General features: G+C 36.9%; 1 protein-coding gene across 1 annotated transcript; it reads left to right on the forward strand.

Annotated features, from left to right (window-relative positions):
- The first annotated feature begins 276 nt into the window (after positions 1-276).
- On the forward strand, positions 277-22,076 carry CPNE3 (copine 3). The gene is made up of 16 exons (XM_032222410.1): positions 277-690; positions 3,156-3,287; positions 4,950-5,129; positions 6,625-6,699; positions 7,087-7,158; positions 8,385-8,468; positions 8,794-8,883; positions 11,176-11,274; positions 12,045-12,131; positions 13,507-13,566; positions 14,054-14,187; positions 16,996-17,050; positions 17,344-17,395; positions 18,190-18,323; positions 19,797-20,033; positions 21,416-22,076. The coding sequence occupies exons 2-16, from the start codon at positions 3,156-3,158 to the stop codon at positions 21,545-21,547; spliced, it is 1,623 nt and encodes a 540-aa protein (XP_032078301.1). The 5' UTR covers positions 277-690; the 3' UTR covers positions 21,548-22,076.
- The last annotated feature ends 27 nt before the right edge of the window (positions 22,077-22,103 follow it).

Genomic DNA, 22,103 nt, shown 5'->3' on the forward strand with positions numbered 1-22,103 from the left:
GGAACTGCCTGTTCAACTCTTCCACAGCCTTTTCGCATGTCTGTGATCTACGCCGGAAAAGCCCCATTCTGAAGAAGTCCGGAAGGAACAAGATCTGAGCAGCATTCATTCCGCTCTTCCTTGGCAACCCTGATTTCTCAAAGCATCCCACCCACCGCCCTCTTGGCTTTTCCCTGAGGAGTTAAGTTTTTTTTTTTTTTTCAACTGGCAGGGGAATTCTGGGAGTTGAAGTGTAAGACGTCTTAAAGTTACCCAGTTTGAAAAAAGCAGACTTCATTTCACTGACTTTCCACGCCCGGACAAGCCCAGTTGCCAGAGTTCGGTCACGTGATCCCTGTCATTTTCAGGAGAAGAAGAGCATCCCACAAAATTTTGGTTAGTCTAGGAATCTTAAAAAGACAACAACAACAACCAACCACCTTTACGGTGGTTTATAGACGCAAAACAGAGCGCATGCGCCTTTGGGTGCCAACAACTGGCTTTCCACGTTGGGAAAATTGCTTGGATTACACAATTGGCAGCGAGGAAACGGGGAGACAGCAGAAGCGCCGCCCCTTTAAATACCTGCGCGGCCTTACCGCTGCAGATTGCATTGCGTTGCATTATATTTGCCGTGCTTCGTGGAACAGAAACTGGGCGAGGCCGGAGGAGAAGGATCGCTGCTTACGGAGGCTGGTGTGATCTCTCGAGGTCGGTACAGTGGCGAGTATTCCCTTCCAGATGGGTCGAATTGCATCCTTTTTGGTCGGGTTGGCCGGGGGATGGTGGACCTTGAAAGGCATCAGTGTGAGCAACACTAGTGGAGGTAGAAGAAAGTGGATCCCGAAGTGTGGGGCGGGTGGCAGAGGGATAAAAAGACAGAAAAGGTTTGGGTGAGTGGGAGAATAACCGCAGAGAAGGAAAGTTATATAAATAGGTTGGTTGTTATTGATCCTTAATATCAGTCAATAACATTGATCGTGGATTACAGGCCAGGAGACAACTTTTGGGCGAATTAGTATCTGTTTGATAATTTTGAAAAAGAAGCTGCTGCCAATAGGTGGTGGCTCCTGGGACGTAATTAGGTGTGTTGGGGACTCAAAGGCAATGAATGATATGCTAGGTCCACTTCATGCCTTACCTGTGCAGGCTGTGGCAAGAGCAGTTTAACACTGTGCAGATCCTGCTGATTTAAGAAGTTGGACCCCACTGTTAGAAACAAAAACCTATTTGGCTATTTACTCTTCTCTTTCGTTCAGAGGTTTGTGGGTGCACGACAGGTGTGCCTTCAAGTCAGTGTTGACTCCTGGTGACTGCCTGGACCAAGACTACAATTTTCCTTAGCAAGATTTGAGAAGGGATTTTGCCATTGCCTACTTCCTAGGGCTGAGAGGGAGTGGCTGGTCCAAAGTCACCCAGCTGGCTTGCTGCCTAGGGCTGGACTAAAGCTCTGGATTTGTAACTTGATGTCTTAATGGCTTAACCACTACACCAAACTGGCTCCCTCAGAAGTACAAGGTTGTATTTTTTTCTGAAAAGGATATTATGCTGGAAGATATTCTGTTTTGTAATTTATTATTTTAAAATGTTTTTCATGGGTCCCATTTATACTGCTGCTGAGTCCCCTCTTTACCACCAATTGGGAATCTCTGGTTTAGATTATCATATGACATTATGGGACCCAGTGTTATCGTTGCACTAATGTGCTGGTACATTATTGTATTTTTTCCTTAGTCGTAATAGGACTATTATGACAAAACAGCCCACAGATGTTCTACGTTTTCTTCCTTGGGAAAGATTGCTTATGATATACCAGGTTCATAAGAGAAGGGGTACAAAGAAAGGTGTTTTTTTCATCACCATTTCTCTGGAAGCTATGTTGTCCTCAGTTGTGTTCCAGGAGATTTTGAAGAATGAACTCTTCTGGAAGGCCCTTGAGAATGATTGTGCAGCCTATGAAGCTTGGTTTCTTTAACTAGTTCACTAGTTGTGTGACGTCTGTGTGTGTAGCTTTAATAAAGTTTTTAAAAATCAAAAACTAGCAAGAACTAATAAAAAAGACAAGAGTGCAAGAAGGAAAGAAAAAATATAGACAGAAGTAGGTTTCAATTGTCTTTATAGCAGTTATAAGTGACAAATGTAAATTTACCTATTAAAGTACTTTATACAGTTGTTCATCGTGCCTTTATTACTCTAGAACAGGGGTGTCAAATTCACATCATCTCAGCGGAGTCACGTGACGTATCGGGACTTTTTCCCCCTTCGCTAAACTGGGCATGGGCATGGCCAGTGCGTGGCGCATCCAGCCCATGGGCCGGGAGTTTGAAAGTTCTACTCTAGAAGTAACTCAAAGTAGCAGACATATATAATAGTCCTTCCTCCTCCTATTTTACAACAACCTAACCCTCATAGCTTTCATGCGTAGGCCTGGACTAAAACTCAATCTCTGGTTTCTAGGCCAGCATCATAACTATTACACCAAATTGGCTCTCAATTACAAAGCTTACATTTTTTTTATAATCTCTTTTTTCCCAATTATCAAAACCACATGCCATTTTCTTTGTTTGTTTCATGTAAAAAGTCTAAGAGGTTTCCAGTCACATTTACTGGTTATATTCATGATGTGTTTCTTTTTTATTCTGTTTGACACATTGTTATGGAGGATTCACTATGAGATACTTAAAATTTGATAGGATGTAGATTTGATAAATAATTGGAAACTGCTCATAGCAGGATAAGAAACAGTTGGCTAAACATTAAAACTACAGAATATGCATTTGATGATATCCTTAAGATTGTGACACTACATAGCAAACTTTACTAGATGAGATTACATTGCATAAAGTGTGTGATTTTCAAGTTACATCTAAAGTAAAGAAGTGTATATCGACCCCGTGTTTCTGAAAATATGAAATTCATGTATTACCCATATCTGTCTTAATATTTGCACAAGGTGCTTGATTGAAAGCAAGAGTAAATAGACAATATAAGCAGTGGATAACATGGGATGATATATTAAAGTCTAATAAATGATAAATTAAGTGACATTAAGTACAATAACAGCTGGAGGGATATAGTTTCAAAAATTACATGTGGATACAATTTGCTAAACAAGATAACAGATTATTGATATATGCAGGATACACATGATAATTGATTTTCTAATCTTATTGCAGATGGCGGCACAGTGTGTAACAAAGGTGGAACTGACTGTTTCTTGTAACAATCTCCTGGATAAAGATATTAGCTCCAAGTCAGACCCACTTTGTGTGCTACTTCAATACACAAGTGGACAGCAGTGGTACGAGGTATGTTTATAATGGCCATTGGGAGGGCGGTGAAATGACCCAGATTGTTGGAGGCAATATGTTGACTCTGTAAACTGCTTAGAGAGATCTGGAAAGTACTATGAAGTTGTATATAAGTCTAAGTGCTATTGCTACTGTTATTAATATAGTCTGATTGCTTTCTTGTTGGGAAATAGCAAGTTCAGGAAGTCCTCTTTTGACTTTGCCCTTAGGTATCAGGACTACTTGGTTTTTAAACAAAAATGCACCATTAACCATTTCAAATGGGAATTTCTACACATTCAAGCAGTGTAAGAAGAGCTCTGTTTCTTTTTCCTTTTATTAGAAAATCCATTTTGCTGTTCACATATAGGATTGCATCCCACTTTGCCAATCTGACACAAAAACAGAATAGTAGTTCTTATGCCAAGTGTCTTGCAAATCTTTTCTGGAAGTTTGAGTGTCTTTTTGGGAGATGAAATGTGCATGACACATAGTTAAAGGAGAAGTATGAAGGAAGTCCCATTACAAATAGTCCTTGACCTATGACTACAATTGGGAAGCTATGTAGTCATAAAGCACAACATAAAGGTAAAGGTTCCCCTCGCACATGTTTGCTAGTCATTTCCGACTCAGTGCTCATGTCCGTTTCAAAGCCAAAGAGCCAGCACTGTCCAAAGACATCTCCATGGTCATGTGGCCGGCATGACTAAATGCTAAAGGTGCACAGAATGCTGTTATCTTCCCACCAAAGGTGGTCCTTATTTTTCTACTTGCATTTTTACATGCTTTCGAACTGCTAGGTTGGGAGAAGCTGGGACAAGTAACAGGGACTCACCCCATTAGATGGCGCTAGGGATTTGAACTGCTGAACTGCTGACCTTTCGCATCCCTAAAACACATCATACCATGGGCTAAAATGACTGCTACAATTTCCAACCACTGCTGAATGAAAGGTGATAAATTAAGGACTCCTTGTAATTGAATAGGTGTTCCTTGATAGATTTGCAGTGTCTTGAGGAAAGAATCAATAAAATAATGTCAGTTTAAAAGTACATATTTTCTAGGTTTTTTTAAAATCACATTTTGTGTTAAAAGACTGCATAATATTTCAAGTGCTTCTGAAAAATAGGAAAAAACGGTATAATAACATTTTTTTCATATTTATTTCCAAGTAAGTTTGGTCAAAATAAACAGAATTATTGATTATTAATTATTGATGTAATTAAAATATTTGTATTATATTTGTTATTGCTGTGTTGCTATATTAACTTATTTATTCGATTAAAAAGAGTTTCTTGTAAACTATACGTTTTAGCAATCTGTGAAGGAAAATCTGTCAGCATTCTCTCATTATAAATTTTTAAAAAAGTTTTCTTCATGCCTAAAATGTACAGTTGATACTTTACAAAAATTTCAGCATAATCCTGTGCAAATCCATTTATTCTTACTAAGATTTATGCATATCATTTTATTCATTATTTTATCCCTGCTTTATTACTTTATAAATAATTCAAGGAGGCAAATATATTTATTACTCCTTCCTCCATGCTAATGTAGATGGGTATGGGATTGCATATTTACCCCTATTTGCTTTAATTGTCTTGGGGAGAGTGCATTTTTCAGAATGCTCAACAAGTTTGAGAAAAAAAATATGTGACGAACCTCTGTATTATATTGCAGGTTGATCGCACAGAAAGGATCAAAAACAGTTTGAACCCTAAATTTTCCAAGAAATTCCAGATTGATTACTATTTTGAACTGGTTCAGAAACTCAAATTTGGGGTTTTTGACATTGACAATACAACTGTTCAGCTGAATGACGATGACTTCTTAGGAGAATTTGAATGCACATTGGGACAGGTATGTGCAAACAGGTTTTGGACATTTCTTAACATATAATAGCATTGGCCATGGGGGAGGGAGGGGGGAAGGCTAAAAAACATTGACAAGATACCTTTATTTTGACAAGGGACATTCTATTATAACCATTGCTTGATCAACAGATTTTTGTATAATTTCAGTTAATTTGTGCTTTCTGATGGTTTCATTCTAGAAACTGTAATTAGTTCATTTACTATTGAATTTAATCCAGCAAATGGCATGACTTGAAATCCCATTTATGCTGGTTAATTAATGTTCTTTGCACACACACAGTGAAAATCGAAGAAATTGCTACTTATTGTCCATCTCCTTTTCAACAAAAAAAAAACAAAACTATACTCTTTAAAAGCAATTTGAAGATTTTTAAATTGTCTTTAAAATCAAAACAGATTTCCGAGAAATTAAAAGAACGAAACTAGTAGGCTACTTAAAAATCTTTCTAATTTAATGTGCGTGAGTGAATATGTGCAGGCCTTCAATTCAGTTTTGATTCCTAGCAACTGCCTGAAGATACACCTGCAGTTTTCTTAACAAGATTTCAGAAATGGCTTTACATGCCTCCTTCCTAGGGCTGTGGAAAACTGACAAGCCCAAAGTTACTGGCTTCATGCCTCAGTCGAGACTAGTAGTCACACTCCTGGTTTTTAGCTTGGCATCTAAAGCACTTAAACCAAACTGGTTCTCTCAGTTTAACATAGTTGATAAAATAGTGAATTTTACATTCGGACTAGATCAGTTCTGAAATTCAATTTTTTTTTAACTACCATTTCTGTGGGCATGGCTTGGTGGGCATGGTGTGGCTTAGTCGGTGTGGCAGGGGATGCTGCAAAATCTCCATTCCCACCCCTCTCCAGCGGAAGGATATTGCAAAATCCCCATTCCCTCCCCCTCTGGAGCCAGCCAGAGGTGGCATTTGCCAGTTCTCCCAACTACTCAAAATTTCCACTACCGGTTTTCCAGAACTGGTCAGAACCTGCTGGATTTCACCCCTGGACTAGATGATCTCCAAAGATCCTTCCTTCTGTTACCGTCTATGATTCTGCAGTTAAAAAATAAGAATGGATGAAGATATATTGGGACATTTGACTACTTTGGTAGTTGAGCCATAATAATCATTGCTTTTTATACTAATATTTATTGAAACAAGAAGTTCTGTATGGCAGATATGATTTTCTTTTTGAATACTTGGGTATATTGTAGTTTCTCTGATATCTTCCTTAGTGCAATATTTTCTATTTCATCTAAACTAAGAAACTAACTAAGTTTTAATTTAAATTAAATGTAAGAATTGAAGTATAACAAAAACTAAGGTATAAGGTGGCTTATCAGCAAAAGGGCAGTACTGGAGATTATGAATTTGATTATAGCTTTTGACTTCATAAAACATTAATTGCATCTGGAACAACCTTCAGTTACTAGAGGTGACAATTGTAATAAATTGCTTTCTTTTCCTGAATATTTCTGTATTTTACAGATTGTTTCTAGCAAGACGCTTACCAGACCTTTATTGTTAAGAAATGGCAAACCTGCAGGAAAAGGTGTAATTACGGTATGAAAACAAAGCAGAAATTTTCTGATTGATTATTTTTTAGTTTCTCTTTTCCACTTCCTTCCAGTATTTAAATATAAGCAAGAGAAATGAATGATTGGTCATTCAGCATGGTTTGATTTACTTTTCTGCAAATATGCGTTTGAAGTTTTGTAAAGTGTTTTTCCATAAAATTATTTATTATGTTTTTCTCATTTGTCCAACATTTTCTTCTTCATTTTGTGGTCTGAAAAATAGGAAACTGTATTTTTAATCCAAAGACAAACCTGCTGCATATCAGATTTGGGTTTATACTTTTAAATAGTTTAAACATCTTCCATAAAATAAAACAAAGCCCATATTAGAATGTAGTGTCTTAATGGTAAATATTGGTCTGTGTTTATTCAGATTAGTGCAGAAGAAATAAAAGACAACCGTGTCGTCCTACTTGAAGCTGAAGCAAGAAAACTAGACAACAAGGTGAGATAACTGGAAAACTTTCTCACCCCAATTCCTAAACTTTGTTTCTTGGGTTAGGGATCAAAAAAGTGCCTGTTAGCTAAATGTATTACCCCACCCCCACCCCAGCAGTATTTCTCTTAACAATTTCCTGCATAACTTGCTGTTTTAGAAATCACTATCTGTCATGCTATGGCAAGTTTTACTCAAAATTCTAAACCTGGTTCAAACTGATAGCATAAGATCAAGGTTTTGGATTCTCATAATTTCTTGGTTTAGAATAACATTTTCCCATCCAACCAGGTCAGATGAGGGAGTGGGGGACATTCCTAGTCACTTGTCTTGAATATTGCCATCTGGTGGGAGCTAGGAAGTGTGTCTTTTGCATGGCAGCCCCTGCCCTGTGGAACACTCTGCCTCCTGACATTTGGCAGGCCTCTGCCCTCTTAGTCTTCCATAAAGCTTTGAAGAACTGCCCCCCCCCCCCAGCAATCGGATATTATTGCATTTTGCACATTGGAAGTCAGGCTTGGTGCCAGATTATTTTTAATGTTTCATCATATTTGGTTTTATAATTTTAATATGGTTTCATGTATTGTTTTAATTTTTGGTTGGGAGCCGCCCATTTGGTTAAAATATGGGTGGCTGTATAAATGTAATAAATAAAGAAATAAAACAACAGAAATAAATGAATATATAATATTAATTGACTGAAGTGTAGTTTGCAAATAAGTGGGATTCAAATAAGGGGGTGTTTTGGAGAAGGAAGTTCTTTCTACAGCCCAAATCATATTACCTAATTATGGCAGAACCATTGCATCTGCATTGTTCTAAGGATGGAATGTTAATTTTTAAATATTCATTTTTGGGGAATGAATTGGGGGATTAGTGCATTGAAATTGTAAAAAAATTGCAATAACTCTGTTTCAAGGAGGAATGGTTATATTTACAGTGAACTTTGTGCAAACATCTTGGTATTATATTGATTTTTTTCATTCCTTGTTTAACCGGATTTTTGTGTGTGTGATTGCCTTCCTAGTTTGTTGCCATTAGAGAACAATGTTTTGTTGTTATGCATTTCCTGATTTTTTTTTCAAGGTAGAAAGTCTATTATCAAAGAAATTATACTTGGCCCTTTGCAAAGCTATCAGTGAGAGGGAATAAACAGAATTGCTTTGGACAACAGGACTATTATTACAAAAGAATACATTTGGAATATAATTCACATATCTTATTTCTAATTCCAGGATTTGTTTGGAAAATCTGATCCTTATTTGGAATTTCACAAGCAAACGTCTGAGGGAAAATGGGTGATGGTGCATAGGACAGAAGTAAGTGTCATTTTCTGGGTTTGGTTATTTCATATCACAGCTTATTTCATCTTTAGTTCTGACTTCTGAAACTTTGCAACTAAATTCTGAATAGATAGCTCTTTAAAAAAATCAGCTGTAAGTTTTAAGAAGGTATTTTTTTCATTAGATTGTTTTTTCTTAATAGAACAATGTCAGTATTGAAATAAAGGCCTACTTTCTTATACAGTGATACATTTGTTATTTATTGGATAAATTTGTGCTAGTTGGAATAATTGAACAGCAGGTATTATCCAAAATGATTTATTCAGAAGTCGTGTTAATATATCAAATACATATTTTATAGGTTATTAAAAATAATTTGAATCCTGTCTGGAGACCATTCAAAATCTCTCTCAACTCTTTGTGTTATGGCGACATGGACAAAGCAATCAAGGTAATATTGAAAGAAAGCAGAACTATCATTATAATTTGAAAGTATTTTGAACAAAGGTGTTTTAATTTAGAAACTTAACATAAATTTCTGTTCTGTAGCTTTATGAGGTATGAATGAATTTGTACGCTAAATAAAATTTCCTAATGCTATTCTGAAAATTAAAGAGATTCATAAATATGGCAGCAAAATACACTGGTGGATAGTGAATGATATGATATCAAACAAGCAAAATTTTATTCTAATCAATTACCAAAATATCATAGATAGATCTGAGGTCAGGAGAATATGCGTCAGTGGACACAGAAGCTGTCTATTCAAGAATTTCCCTAGTTTGTCAACATCTATTTGTATGAAACTATATTAGACTAAAACTCTTACCAGCATCCAACCAGCAGGCCTCTTGGCCAATCTTCAGCTGATGAAAAAGCAACATATGGAAGGTGGAAAAAGATGGTCTAGTTCTTCTTTAGTGATACAACTGTAATTGAGTTTATGTAAGACCATGTTCCTCACCCATTCATTTTTCTAAAATGCAATAAATCAGTAGTAGCTGGCTGGATTTTACAAACTGTTTTTAAAACTAGTTTTATATATTTTACATCAAATCTTGCTTCTATGCTTGTAGCTGAGCTGTCTGTAGGCCACATTTCTTTAATGGGATAATTAATTTAAACCTTTTTCCTTTAATACTGTTTTGGAATTTAAACACCACCCTGATAGCCACAAGCAAAGGCTGTGTTCTCTAAAAGTGTTTGCAAAAATGTATTTCATGTGAACTTATCTCCAGGGCTGCTTAATGTGACATGTACATAGTTTGCTTCTCTCCATCTTCTTACACCTCACAGCCTTTTTTTTTTTTTAAAGAGGAAGTGTGAAGCAATACTGAATCACGTAGCAATCCTGGCAGTTCATTCCGCAATAGAAGAACACCATCTCATCTGCTCACTCACATCTTTATTTCCTTGAATTCAAGAGGAGTTTTTCAGCTTATTAATATGGTTTTGTCTTGCCTTTGTTAGCTTTGATACTTTTTTGTTTATTCCATATGTTGATGTTCCTCTCGCTCTCTATTTTGACTTAAGGATTTCCATAGGAAAGGAAAAATAATGAAAATAGTAAAGGCCATATGTTTATAGTTTCATTCCTATCTGCAACTGGCATTTTAACACTTTAGGAGAATTACTCTTTCCATTTTCATTCTTGCATAATTAATAATACTATTCTTCAATGAGCCATTTTAATGCCAGTCTCTCATTTTGATGGAGCAAAATCAAATGTAGTGAATGTTTGATCTGATGTGTGATCAGACTTGCAGTATAAACTTCCTTATTAAGTACATCTGACAAAATGGAAAAACTTTGATAGTTTCAGGAATTAAAAATCGGTTATAATGAACAAGATAGGGAAGTATGATCTTACAATAACTGAACAATGCTTTCATACTTTATGCACACGGTGTCGTACGTATCTTCCTATTTCGTTGTAGTAAGTAAAATAACTTCTATTTCTTCCTGACAATACTGTCATTTTATGTGTTCAAATGGTTTGTTTCTCTATTCAATCATAATGCAGAAGCATCTCAGCTGAATACCTCATTAGTTATCTTCAATGTGTCTCTTTGTGTGTTGAAGCAGCAAGCATGAATTCTTTTTTTTCTATTATGAGTGGTATGTTTTCAGTAGGTTATAAAATCTATATTAAACATTACTTTGGGTGAATATCTCAATGATTTGCATATTACTACAGTATGTTAATCATAAAATTCAGGAATGTCCATAAAATACATGTTGAATCATGGGTATTTGTAGTGTCTTCCACCCCTGACTTCAGCTTTATTCTGTGTGCTTTCATTATGTCAAAATCTGTTTCCACAAATCATCTGTGGTAATAGGAGTCTCTGCATGCTTTGCATTAAAGAGAATGTCTGTGCATGTATCTTAAGAACATTAAAAAAAATGTATTTTTGGATATGTGCTGCATTGCAGTGTTTATATATTAGACGAAGTAACAGTAAACTCATCAAAAATGATAAATGCAGCAACTGAATTTCTTTAAAACTTAATTTTTAAAGCAGAGGTGCAAATACATGAGACTTGTAATGGCACATTAAGTAGTAGTGCATTACTACTACTGTTGCATTCAGGTTTTGATGGATTGTTTTTAAAAACAAAGTTGACACTATCACAGTTATTGAATTTATAGCTATGTTTGAGCAGCAGCGTAGTTTGATACTCTTAAATATCGTGATACCATGTACAATATTCTAGGCTCATGCTGTGTGCTTCATTTTAGGTTGAGTGCTATGACTACGACAATGATGGATCGCATGATCTCATAGGGACGTTTCAAGCTACAATGTCTAAATTGAAGGAAGCCTCTCGACATTCACCAGTTAGTTTATTTATACATCTTTATCATGTTAATTGAAATGAATGTGGAAGTAAATACTGCTGGTCCTTGGTGCTTTGCTACAATAAAGAGATTGATTCAAAAGGGGAACCTATAAATGAAGTTATCCAAAATATATTATTGGAGAAAATGAAAACTGCTGTGCAGCATGACAGTATCCGCTTGCTTTCTGTTCCCTTTTCTCACAGGTTTGAGAGCAGTTATGGCATTTAGCCCTGGACTGCTACTTCCCAAAAGTTTATTATTACTTTTAATAGTCTTGTGGTGTGGGCAGAATAGCAATAGCAATAGCACTTAGACTTATATACCGCTTCACAGTGCTTTACAGCCCTCTCTAAGTGGTTTACAGAGTTAGCATATTGCCCTCAACAATGTGGGTCCTCCTTTTACCCACCTCAGAAGCATGGAAGGCTGAGTCAATCTTGAGCCTGGTGAGATTCGATCTACCAAATATTAATATCAGCAATATTTTAATAACAGTCTAAAAATCAGTAAATGCAACATATTGCACAGATTTGCTTCTTTTCTTCCTCAAGTTCAAACAAGTAGTTTTTTCACACAATCTGGCATAAATAATTATCAACTATGCTATCATGACATGATATAAAGTTCAGAAGTAGATTTTATTAGACCCAGATCTGAACAGGACTTAGACAAAAGTTGCCAAAATTCATGTATGTGACAGCACGTTTCTGAGTAAACACACATGGGATCACAGTCTAAATATGTGCCACTTTTACTCTTTTCTGTAGATTGAATTTGAATGCATCAATGAAAAGAAGAGGCAGAAAAAGAAAAGCTACAAGAACTCAGGGATTGTGAGCTTTAAACACTGTGAGGTCAGTGCTTTCAAAATATTGTGTTCATATTTATGTGGACAAATCCAGCTGCAGTAAGGGAAACAATAGTATTTGATTTAATGATTGTACTGGAAGAAAACATTGTTCCTTGCACTGTGACTAAATCCAACATTTTGATGCAGCTTCTGCAATTTTATGAGGTTAACAATTTGCAGTGTTTTATTCATGTATTAGATTTTTATCCTGCTTTTTAAAAAGAGCACAAAGTGTCTTTCCTCAAACACAAAGTGTCCCCCCCTCCCAACGTACAACGGTTCCACCACAAATGCGTGCACAACAAAAGCGTGCCTGACTAAACCGTGGTGTCTAAAGCGCGGTGACAAAACCGTGCGACAAATGAGCGACGAATTAGCCCTAAAGCGCGCCGACAAAAGCGCGCCGACAGAAGCGCGCTGTAACGTAACCCTAAACCTAACCCTAAACCTAACCCTAAACCTAACCCTAAACCTAACCCTAAACCTAACCCTAAACTTAACCCTAACCCTAAACCTAAACCTAACCCTAAACCTAACCCTAAACCTAACCGTAAATCTTACCTTAAATTAAATCGCGCTTCTGTCGGCGCGCTGTTGTCGGCGCGCTGTTGTCAGCGCGCTTTTGACATCGCGGTTTTAGCGCCGCGGTGTTGTTGGCTCACTTATGACGTTTGCGTTTTTGTCGGGTCACGACGTACAACTATTCTGATATCAGTTAGTCTGAAAAAGTTGTTTTGGTGCAGCCTTTGGCAGTAATCTGTTCTGACTTTTCCTTGAAGAACTGAATCTTCCTTGTTTAGCAGAGAGGAAAGATTGCAAACACAGCATTGCTTCAGCCACTGCACAGCTTTCCTTTTTTTGAAAAAGAAAAACGGTAGTTGAAGCTAGTGAAAGTTGTGCAATAACTGTAAAATGCTGTTCTGTTTCAAAGGGGTAAAAGGTACTCTGGAGCGCCTGTCTGCAGTCCCTTGGACCAAATGTCTTTTCTAAGGGATTATAAGAGTACAGTTGTGCTACCCCCCCCCCCCCCCAATCTGACTGTTTAAAACTGTTGCCAGCACATGTTATGTTTGTGTCCTCACATGCTCTGAAAGCAGCCTTGGCCTTACAAACAGAGACTCTGCAGTGCCTTAGTGACTCCTACTGCAACAGTACCAGACAGCACCAAGCATCAGATATCTTACTTGGATTTTTCATTTAGTCAATCCTTAAATTTCTGCAACTAGGACACTGCTGTTCCCACCTCACAGTTCATCCCCATCCCCAATTTAGATGTAGAAAAGCCTGCCATGGTCCTGTTGGGACAAAACTATGTTGTGGAAAAAAAGCTGATTCCTTGCTTTATGTATATGACATTATACTACATGACTTTTCTATAGGTCATCACAGAATGTACTTTCCTTGACTACGTCATGGGAGGATGCCAGCTGAATTTTACTGTAAGTAAACTATAATTCCCCTGTCTTAAGTATTGGCAATAAACTGTCTTCATTTGAGAAAGACTGGATACATGCTTCCATGCCAGAACTATTCCATTAGTACTAAGGCACTGGCATTACAGAAGAGAATACAGGAGACATGATGTTCTATTTTCCTGCTGGGGGACAGGAGCCTTATGTTCAGTGCTTCTCTGTGCTTTTAAACATTACTTTCTGCAGCATTGCTTTGGAATTCAGTTCCTATAACTTCCTGCGTCTGTGATTTTATCTTAATTGCCTTTAAAGAAGCTGAAGAAAGTGCAGTTTCTAATCTTCATACAGTTTGTAAACAAAAGCTGTTAATTCCTGAGAGTGTGGGTGGGGGAACCTTTCACATTTTCCCATACAAACTTAGCTTGTCCTGTTGATTGATATTACAACAGGCAATATGAAACAAAGTAATGTTTGTACATTATTATTATTGCTGTTGTTATTTTTATTATTACAGGTTGGTATTGATTTTACTGGGTCTAATGGAGATCCTCGTTCTTCAGACTCCTTACATTACATCAGCCCCAATGGAGTGAATGAATACTTGTCAGCCATTTGGTCTGTAGGAATGGTCATTCAGGATTATGATGCGTATGTGTTTTTACTGAATTGTTCTTAAACTGTTGAACATGATGAGTGTACTTGGATTATTCAACAAGCCAAAGCTTATTTTAAATATTTTATTTCATTGTTTGCATATTTTTAAAATTTCCCAACCTTGCTAATATCAATAAGATATTATTGTGGGTTTTCAATATACACTTACATTAAATAATATGGCTAAGCTAAAACTAAATATTCTCACTGATGTATCTTCTCAGTGAAAAAAAGTATAAAGGGGGGGGGGGGAAATGATGACTTTCCAACAGTTGCTTAGGTAATTGTACTTTTGTATTATGAATATCCTCCTTGTAAAAGTTCTGTAATTTGTTCACAAAACTAGGAGAGTTTTGTCCAATGTTTAGCAACCTTCCCTCTAAAACTTTCACTGTTTCCTTCCTTGTATTCTTGCACTAATACTCTCAAATGTATTCTCATATTCAAATACATCCTATTTATTTCAGTGTACTCATCAGCCCATCTAGATATTATTGAATCATCTTTCTTCTGTGAAGTATTAACTAGTTATCCCATCTTTTTGGCTCTCTACTTAGTTGGCTTTTCTATTTATTTATTTTTTCACTATCTTACACATTTTTCCTATCCTTTGTTGCGCTCCCCTGCCAAATTTCTGTTGCAGATATGTACTTCCTGTGCACTTGCAGAACCATATGTGCAACTCCATGCTGTATGCATAATTCTTGGATCTGATGAACCAAAAGGATTTTTTTTTAATATCCCACAGTTTGAGTATTTGGAAATCAGAACCAGACCTTCAACTCAACTTCTTCTCCCAAAGAAATAAGAGATTTTAGGAGGCTTACATCTCCAGTTTTGCCTAATTGTATTTAAACTTTGAAAAGTGTGTATATCTTCTATGCAATGTCACATTAGAGAGGCATGTTAGGGCAGGGATATAGGAGAAATAGCACTAGCAAATGATTTATTATATCGCTGCTTTAGAGCATTCTCTAAGTGGTTTACAGAGTCAGCATATTGCCCCCAGCAATCTGGGTCATCATTTTACTAACCTCGGAAGAATTGGAAGACTGAGTCAAGCTTAAGCCAGTCGCAATCGAACTGGCAGTCCGTAGAATTAGCCTGCAATACTACATTCTAACCACTGTGTTACTTGGCAATAGTTACAGTTTCATCAGAGATCCTTCATCTGCAGATAAGTGATGGCACTAGGATTTCATAGATTTTTCATTTCTTTGTATATAAATCATAGAACTGTTGTGAAATCTGAATGTTTTAGTTCAGTGACTCTCAACTTCAGCAACTATAAAATATCTAAACTCCAACTGCCAGAATTCCCCAGTCCATTCATCTTCAAGTTGCTGAAGTTGAGAAACATTGGTTAGAGGGCTGCCTTAGTAGCTTTCAGTATAATATGTACTGTATATGTTGGTGCCACTAGGTTATTTATTCTGGAATTGATGTTGCAAACAATATGCAATAACTGAGTGATATGAGAAGATTAGAATCGTAGCTTGGCCATCTATGCAGAATAATTTAGCAGATATTTGGAAGGAGATATGAGTCATAGATGCAAGCTTTCTGTCTTTCCAAAGTTGGGTAAACCACTTTGTTAGCATTGAGCAATTGGAGGAAACACTGGTCGGTGTCACGTGGAAGATCATGTTGGATCTTTTTGCTTTATTGTAATCATGATTTAACTTCAGTTATTGGATGGAGTAAAAGTATGATTAATTTTCAGCTCCACTTTGGCTACACTCTTTCGGGTAAATCAGATGACTGGAATGGCAGTCCACTGGGGGGAAAAAAAGTACACTTGGTTTCTAAGATAAACCTAACATAAAAGAGTAAATAAGGAAGGCTTTTCTCATCCTTATATATTGCTTCTCTGTTCACTTGGACCTCCTAAAATCTTCAATCTGGGGCAATCTTGAACAGTCTGTTTGGTGAATGGCTTGCACAGGTGGGGGAAGAGTTTTCCTCCCATGGACTTCATTTTTTTATTCTCTGTCATTTTGCACTACCTACTTAGAATAAACACTCACTGATTCAATTAAATTTACTCTCAGATAATTTGGTAGTGGGATAATTTGGTATATTCTCAGGTAAGCAGGAACTACGGAAGGACTCTACTCATTTGTTTATGACCACAGTTAAGCCCAAATTTTTCTTTGCTAAGCAAGGCAGTTGTTAAATAGGTTTTGCCTCATTTTATGATCTTTTTTGCCCTAGTTGTTAAGGGAATAACTGCAGTTGTTAGGTGAATCATGCAGCTGTTAAACAACTCAAGCTTTCCTAGTTGATTTTGCTTGTCTGAAGCTGGCTCGGAAGGTCACGAATAACGATTGCCTGACACTTATTATTGTCATTTAACAACTCCATAATCCCTTGTGGGGCAACTGAATGGAGCTAGAAGGTATTTTAATGGCCGGATGCCCTTCCTGCTGCCAATGCAGAGTTTTGTTCAGCAGATATATTCTCAGTGTGCCCAGAGAGAGAAATATCTGCCTCTACCTAGGATCGAACTCACAGCTTCCTGATTGTGAGGCAAGAGCTCCACCTCTGGACCACCGCATCACTCCTAATACATCCCAGGTATCAAGTGATCAAATTTTGATCACATAACCCTGAGGATGCTGCGACAGTCATAAGTGTGAAAAATTGTTATAAATCACATTTTTCAGTGCCGTTGTAATTTCGAGTGGTCACAAAATGAATGTTTGTAAGTCGAGGGCTGCCTGTACTGTTCATGAACATATATTCCAATGAATGCACAACTATGGATTTACTTACCATTGTTTTTCTAAATTGCTTACACAGAGATAAGATGTTTCCAGCTTTTGGGTTTGGTGCTCAGATCCCTCCTTCGTGGCAGGTAAGCAGTATGCTTTATGAAGATAATTTAAACTCTAGAACATTGTTAAAGTTCATTAATTAAATTAAAAAAAATAGTGACATGATGTAGATTTAGAGCAGTGTTTCTCATCTTGACAACTTTAAGATAGGTGGACTTCAATTCCCAGAATTCTACTGGCTAAGAAATGTGGGAGTTGACATCCATCAATCTGAAAATTGCTGAAGTTGTGAAAGGTTGATTTAGAGGAAAGCTACTTGGTGAAAGATAAGTGAACCTGTGGGGGAAAAATGTATACCTTTATGTATTTTCAGGTGTCTCATGAATTCCCGTTGAGCTTCAACCCATCAAACCCCTTCTGCAATGGTAAGTTTTAATATACCACAAAAGCATGTCCTGACATTTCTAGGCATGCTGAATGTAATAGTAGAGCAACACTTGACTCAATGATTGCACATTCTAAAATTAATACTGTTAATTTTGCATACTAGCAACAGGTTAGACACTTCTGAAAATACGGGAAGGAATTATTTGTTTTTAAAAAACCTTCACAAATACAACACTCTAATGAAGTGCCACAAAGGGACTTCTAAAGTGTACGAATTTCTTATGATTTCTTTCCATAAAGGAGTTGCTGTTTGTGGAACTGTTAATATTTTACTACAGGCATTTCTCTTTGGCACAAGAAGCTGAGTTGGTACAAGTATTTTGATGTTGGGTCGTGATGTAATTCTCTGCTGGCTCCTATACTTTCAGGACTTAACAATATGAAAAGAATCACCTTTGCAGGAAATACTGACAGCTCTTCTCCAAAGTCACGTGGCCTTCAAAAGTCCTTGGGATTTAAGTTTCATTCACTATTTGACTAACTAGACTGCTTACTTCAAAGCTTCAGATAAGCAACTTTGTAGATCTTCTGCCTTAAATATAGACAGTTTGCAATAGAAAGCTTATTGAGGCTTCAGCGTATAGACCATGGATGTCATATGACGTATCGCAAAGTTTTCTCCCGTCGTGTAGCTGGGGTGGGCGTGGCCTGCACGTGATGCATCTGGCCTGGGGGCCGTCGGTTTAACACCCCTGATGTAGACTTTCATAAACTAGAGTGGAGGGTGACCATGATGGATAAATTCCCTTCATTATGTTTTTATTCCCTGCAGGTGTCCAGGGTATTGTTGATGCATACCGGGTCTGCCTTCCTCAAATAAGATTGTATGGGCCCACCAACTTCTCTCCAATCATCAATCATGTAGCTAGATTTGCTGCTGCAGCTTCACAGCAGAGAACAGCCTCCGTAAGTATCTTTTTGCTATGGGTTTTTCTTTCTTTAATTGTTGTGAAAAGATACCCGTGTGGGAATGAGTAGTGAAGTGAATTTCTCAATTAGCCAAAGTCTATGCTAATGACAAAATATAAACAAACAAGTTGATTTTTTCCCCCAGACATATATAGTAAGCAACTACATTTGGCAAGCATTTCTACCATGTTAGAATCCTTTTAGTACTTTGTACTAAGAGTGAAATGTTGCAAGAAAGCAAAACGGAGATTAATTATTTAAGATGAGGCATGAAGAGCAGTACTAACTGCTATTTGTGTAGAGCATAAATACCTGTACCTGTCCATTGCTTTTCCCTGAGATGCTCTTAAAGCAATTTGGTTTTCATAAAGCAAATTTACATCTGTTACACTTAGGGGCGAATGCTGGTAACTGTTGATTTGAATAATTATGCTACTTGGAAGTCATAATTGAGATATCAGCCTGATTCCAATTGTCCAGGCATTTATGGCTTCCTGCTAATAATTCTATCATTACTTATTTAGAAAATAAGTGAGTAATATAAGCTCAGAATATGAATTATGGCTTTTTGTAAGATTCCTGAAGCAGGTATATATAACTTCAACAAGAATTCATTGCAACAATGCGTGAATGAAAAAAAAAAGTAAAAAGAGTTTATTACCATTTGTCAGGCTAAGAAACTATATATATAACTAGTTTTCCTTTCCTTGTGATAGAACATAGCAGTTACCTCCCTGCATGTTTTAGGAACCCTCTTCACCACATATTAGCTATTTTTCTGAGTTGTGAGTTGGCCTTGGTGGATGCTATATTTTTCAGATGCAGCAATATCCTTAAAATGCTCTAAACCTCAATATGGTATTAACAAGAAACTCCCTTTATCTGGAATCGTACATAAGAGGATGGATAGGACGAAATGAAAGTCTAAAGAAGCAAAAATGGTTCTGTATAAAAATATGTCTCTGGCAACTAAAATGAAATTAATTAAAATAGAAGTGAGTATTGGTGTTGGTCAAACATAAAAGTAAATTTAGTTGGGTAAAAAGTTGATTTAAGATTTGATGGAGAAAACTTAATGGAAAGTTTCACTGTTTAAAGTATAGGTAGTCCTCAACCTATGATGCAAAATTGAGACCAACATTTCTGTTGCTAAGCAAGACGTTGTTAAGAGTGTTGTTCCCCATTTTACAACCTTGCTTGTCACAGCTAAGTGAATCACTGCAGCTATTAAGTTAGCGACATGGTTGTTAAGTGAATATAGCATCCCCCATTAATTTTGCTTGCAGGAAGGTTGCAAAAGTACATGAGCCAGGGACTGTGCGATCATCATAAATATGAACCAGTTGCCAAGCATCTGAACTTTTCCTTTCTGCCATCCTTATGAATTGGTATCCCAGTCCCAACAGGTATCCCAAATATACCTTTGGAATATATTTTCCTCAGTTTTAACAAAGTCCTTTTGTTCAACAGCAATATTTTATACTGCTGATTATCACGGATGGGGTGATAACAGACCTCGATGAGACCAGATCGGCTATTGTCAATGCATCTAAGCTTCCCATGTCCATCATCATTGTTGGTGTTGGAGGTGCTGATTTCAGTGCCATGGAATTTCTGGACAGTGACAGCGGAGCTTTGAGATCACGTTCAGGAGAGGCTGCTGTTCGAGACATTGTCCAGTTTGTGCCATTTAGACACTTCCACAATGTAAGTGTTCTTCTTTAAAGATGTGCATTGCTTCAGGTTGAGTCCTAGGAAGGTGTGCTTAGAACATGTGACAAGATGAATGTAATAGCAACTTTCTGTAGCTCTTTAAAGCAGCTGCATCTTTTCCCATCTAGGAAAACTATGGCTGTTCAAAAGTTGTAGATTGATGCTATGTTAGTGCTCTTGTACACCCCAAGCATTCTTATTGAATTCTGCTTGAAACATGCAGTCAATTAAACTATCAAAGAGCAATTCTGAATGAAATCAATTTTCATCACAAATGGAAACTTTTGAAGTAGTAGGTTTAAGTGAGCCTTCTTTTAAAGGAATATCCCTGTGAGGGAGAGAACAGTAAGTACATGTCTAAAATATTATAGTTATTATATGTCACCTCTCTGACCCATACCACTTCATTGAAGTACATCTATGTCTCACTGCATAGGTCTATTCGAGACATTACTATACTACTAAAAACTTACATTACCCTAGTTTGTTGTGCTACTTGTAATGCAGTGAATATAGTTATCATTGCAACAAATCTCTGTCTGTTAGGGGAAAAAAAACCCAGTTAATCCTTACTTTCCATTCTGAATGCTAAATGCTACAACAGAAAGGACTTATTTTATATTTTAAATTTTTGTCACTGTGGAGAATTACACTTTAGTTTGCTACTTAATAGTTGCTTGTATATGCCTGGGAGAAACTAGATTCATTTGCTTTGAAAAATGGAACTTGATTATAGTACCTGTTGTTTGATTTCAAATACTTTAAAAAGTATTCAGATTGAAGTGACTACTCTAGTAATTACAGATTAGTTTAATGACCATATCAAATAAAATAAGATAAAACCATCCTCTTGGTAGTTGACCCCAACCTGATCTAGATAAGGAACTCTCAGTTGAATGGCTGTAACTAGAAACTTGGCAGTCCTCCTTTCTATTAATATGTGTGTACCTTGGAGGAAGCTATCAAGTATATAGTTGGCAGTCAAAGAGGATATGATGGATGCCCTCTATTGGTGGCTACAGGAAAAGTTTGGCTTTATAAATCTTACTGAAATTCCACTAATTAAGCAATTTAACATTGCTCAATGTTTGGTTATGTCTTGCAACAATGCACAGTGGTGATTTTTATAGATCTTGCATAATGTTTTCATCTAATTTTCATATCCAAAATGCTCTGCTGCTATTTTTTGGCTTTATGAAGCCAGTGTAAAAGGAAGAACTCCTCCACCATGACACGGCAGCTCATAAAGACAACCTTAATGAACAAGTCAGTTTGTGGTAGCGGTCTTTCCTTTGAAAAAAGCGCTCCTGAGATCTTCCTAGATGAGCAGGAATCAAATCAATTGGCTTTACTTCTGTCTCTGTCCTTTGAATTAGGCTCCCAAGGAAGCTCTTGCTCAAAGTGTCCTGGCAGAGGTGCCACAGCAAGTCGTGGGCTACTTCAGCATGTACAAATTGCAGCCACCAAACAAGCCGTCAGCCAAGCAAGAACAGCAGAAGCAAGCATGAATCGCTCTGTGGGAAGTTTCTGTGCTGCCTGTCTGTGGTGTCTCTTGATTGTGATGCACAATAAAAGCTTTTTCATACATTTTACAGAAAAGGCGCCATGCTAAGATAGCCTTTTCCTTTTTTGTTCTGAGTTGCCAACGATGCTCTGTGTTTAACCCCATTGCAAGTTGTCTAGCATACAAGGTCTCCAACAATATATACAGCACATCCCAGAGCAGTAGAAACATTTTTGTTACTTTGAAATGATAGTGTAACTTGCTGTGGGTGCTTAATTCTTGCATATGCCCTATGTTAAATATTCAATCTTTTTTTTCAAACTTCAGAACCATTAAGACCAGGGTGCTAAGTTCAGGATATTTAAGTATCTTTCTTCATCCCTCCTCCATCTGCCTTTCTATTTCTGAATATTTGCAATTTGATGAAACAGTAAACATTTGAAAACTTTTGAGTATCATCTGGAGACTGGAACGGAATTATATTACAATTTACAGCTTGCTTTGTAGTATTAAATTGTTCTGACCCAGGCTTCCTTAGAAAACAAAAAGCAAAGTCTTGG

The sequence above is a fragment of the Thamnophis elegans genome, chromosome 8 (assembly GCF_009769535.1).
Source record: "Thamnophis elegans isolate rThaEle1 chromosome 8, rThaEle1.pri, whole genome shotgun sequence".
NCBI classification, from domain to species: Eukaryota; Metazoa; Chordata; class Lepidosauria; order Squamata; family Colubridae; genus Thamnophis; species Thamnophis elegans.

What these genes read in the sequence shown, in the direction of transcription:
- CPNE3 (XM_032222410.1), top strand. Translation starts at nt 3,156, where the DNA reads ATGGCGGCACAGTGTGTAACAAAGGTGGAACTGACTGTTTCTTGTAAC. An exon ending in CAGGAAAAGGTGTAATTACG is followed by an intron (nt 6,700 to 7,086) that starts GTATGAAAACAA and finishes GTGTTTATTCAG; the next exon opens with ATTAGTGCAGAAGAAATAAA. An exon ending in CATTTAGACACTTCCACAAT is followed by an intron (nt 20,034 to 21,415) that starts GTAAGTGTTCTT and finishes CCTTTGAATTAG; the next exon opens with GCTCCCAAGGAAGCTCTTGC.